The 1123-nt window shown below is 57.6% G+C and overlaps 1 protein-coding gene across 3 annotated transcripts in view; it reads right to left on the bottom strand.

The window, feature by feature from the left end:
• The window catches only part of GNAS (GNAS complex locus), a 125818-nt gene that overhangs the window by 74418 nt on the left and 50277 nt on the right, over positions 1 to 1123 (bottom strand). For 2 of the 3 annotated variants that reach the window (XM_018574643.1, XM_018574650.1), the window contains exon 1: positions 251 to 888. The exons of the other annotated variant lie outside the window; for it this stretch is intronic. In XM_018574643.1, the coding sequence (XP_018430145.1) occupies positions 251 to 389 (139 nt within the window). In that variant the 5' untranslated portion in view covers positions 390 to 888. Of the gene's footprint in view, positions 1 to 250; positions 889 to 1123 lie in introns of those variants that run through there. 3 annotated transcript variants of the gene reach the window in all.

Raw genomic sequence — 1123 nt, forward strand, 5'->3', positions numbered from 1 at the left:
TAAAGACAAGGGCCTCAGAGGACCCCCCATCAGTGATATTGACGAGAAGTACTACAGACCAGGGGATAACAGACTACATTAGGGGTAACCAGATACACAGAAGCAGCAATAGGTCTTGGCTGGGCCATGCAAAACACCAAAGAGACCACAGCCAAGATGTCTCCCTGCAACCTCTGGGGGGGGGGACTACAAGTCCCAAGCTTGACTCCACATAGCACAGTACAGTGAGGGCCCCACCCTGCAAGCTCACCTAGCAGCAGTAGCCTGTGCGTGGCCCGGTACACCTGCTTGTCCTTCTGCAGCTGCTTCTCGATCTTCTTGTTGGCCTCCCGCTGCTGCTTCTCCTCATTGCGCTGGTCCTCCGTCTTACTGTTCCCCAGACAGCCCATTCTCCTCCTCGTGCTGCCAGCCGCCTCTATGGCAACACTCTTCCCTCCTCCGAGTCACGGCCTGCACCGAGCTCTCCTCCCCGACTCTGACCGCTCACCGCCACCCGCGGGCCGGCCTCGCAGCTCAGGAAACACCGGAGCCGCCGGAGGAGGCAAAACAAACAAGTAGGCCGCGGCCCTTGACAAGGAGAAAAAAAAAAAGAAGGGGGAATGCTCCTTTCATTAAAAATTTTAAAAAAAAGACAAACGGAAAAGGGGACCCCCCGAGCCGGCCGATCAAGGCCCCTTTAAATGTCGATCATGAATGGCAGCTGTGAGGGGGGGGGGTCACACGCCCCCCAAACGAAACATTAGCCCCCCAAGTGATGAGAGATGTCAGGGTGCCTCCCCCTCTCTTCCTGTCTTAAAATGGTGGCCTGGTATCTCCTTCTTTCACCTCGATTTTCGTCGGCCGACCAGATTGGGGGGGGCACGGTAGGTGAGGGAGGTGTCAGTAGGATTTGGGGAGGGGGGACGGCCCCGAGCGAGTTAATCAATCGAGGGACCCCCAAAAATGAGGAGCCCCGAAGCCCCCTGATCTTCGTGCGATCATCAGAGAAGATTGTGGGGTCTCCAGGCTGATCTGGTCTGCTTGGATCCTCCGGATCCAGACGGGGGAGGGGGGTGCTAATCCTGATTATTGGGGTGTCCGGCGGTTTCCAGGCCCCCCCTTCCTGCTGATGTCTGGCCCTCCC

This window comes from Nanorana parkeri, unplaced genomic scaffold, assembly GCF_000935625.1.
Source record: "Nanorana parkeri isolate BGI_ZX_2015 unplaced genomic scaffold, ASM93562v1 scaffold50, whole genome shotgun sequence".
Classification (NCBI taxonomy): domain Eukaryota; kingdom Metazoa; phylum Chordata; class Amphibia; order Anura; family Dicroglossidae; genus Nanorana; species Nanorana parkeri.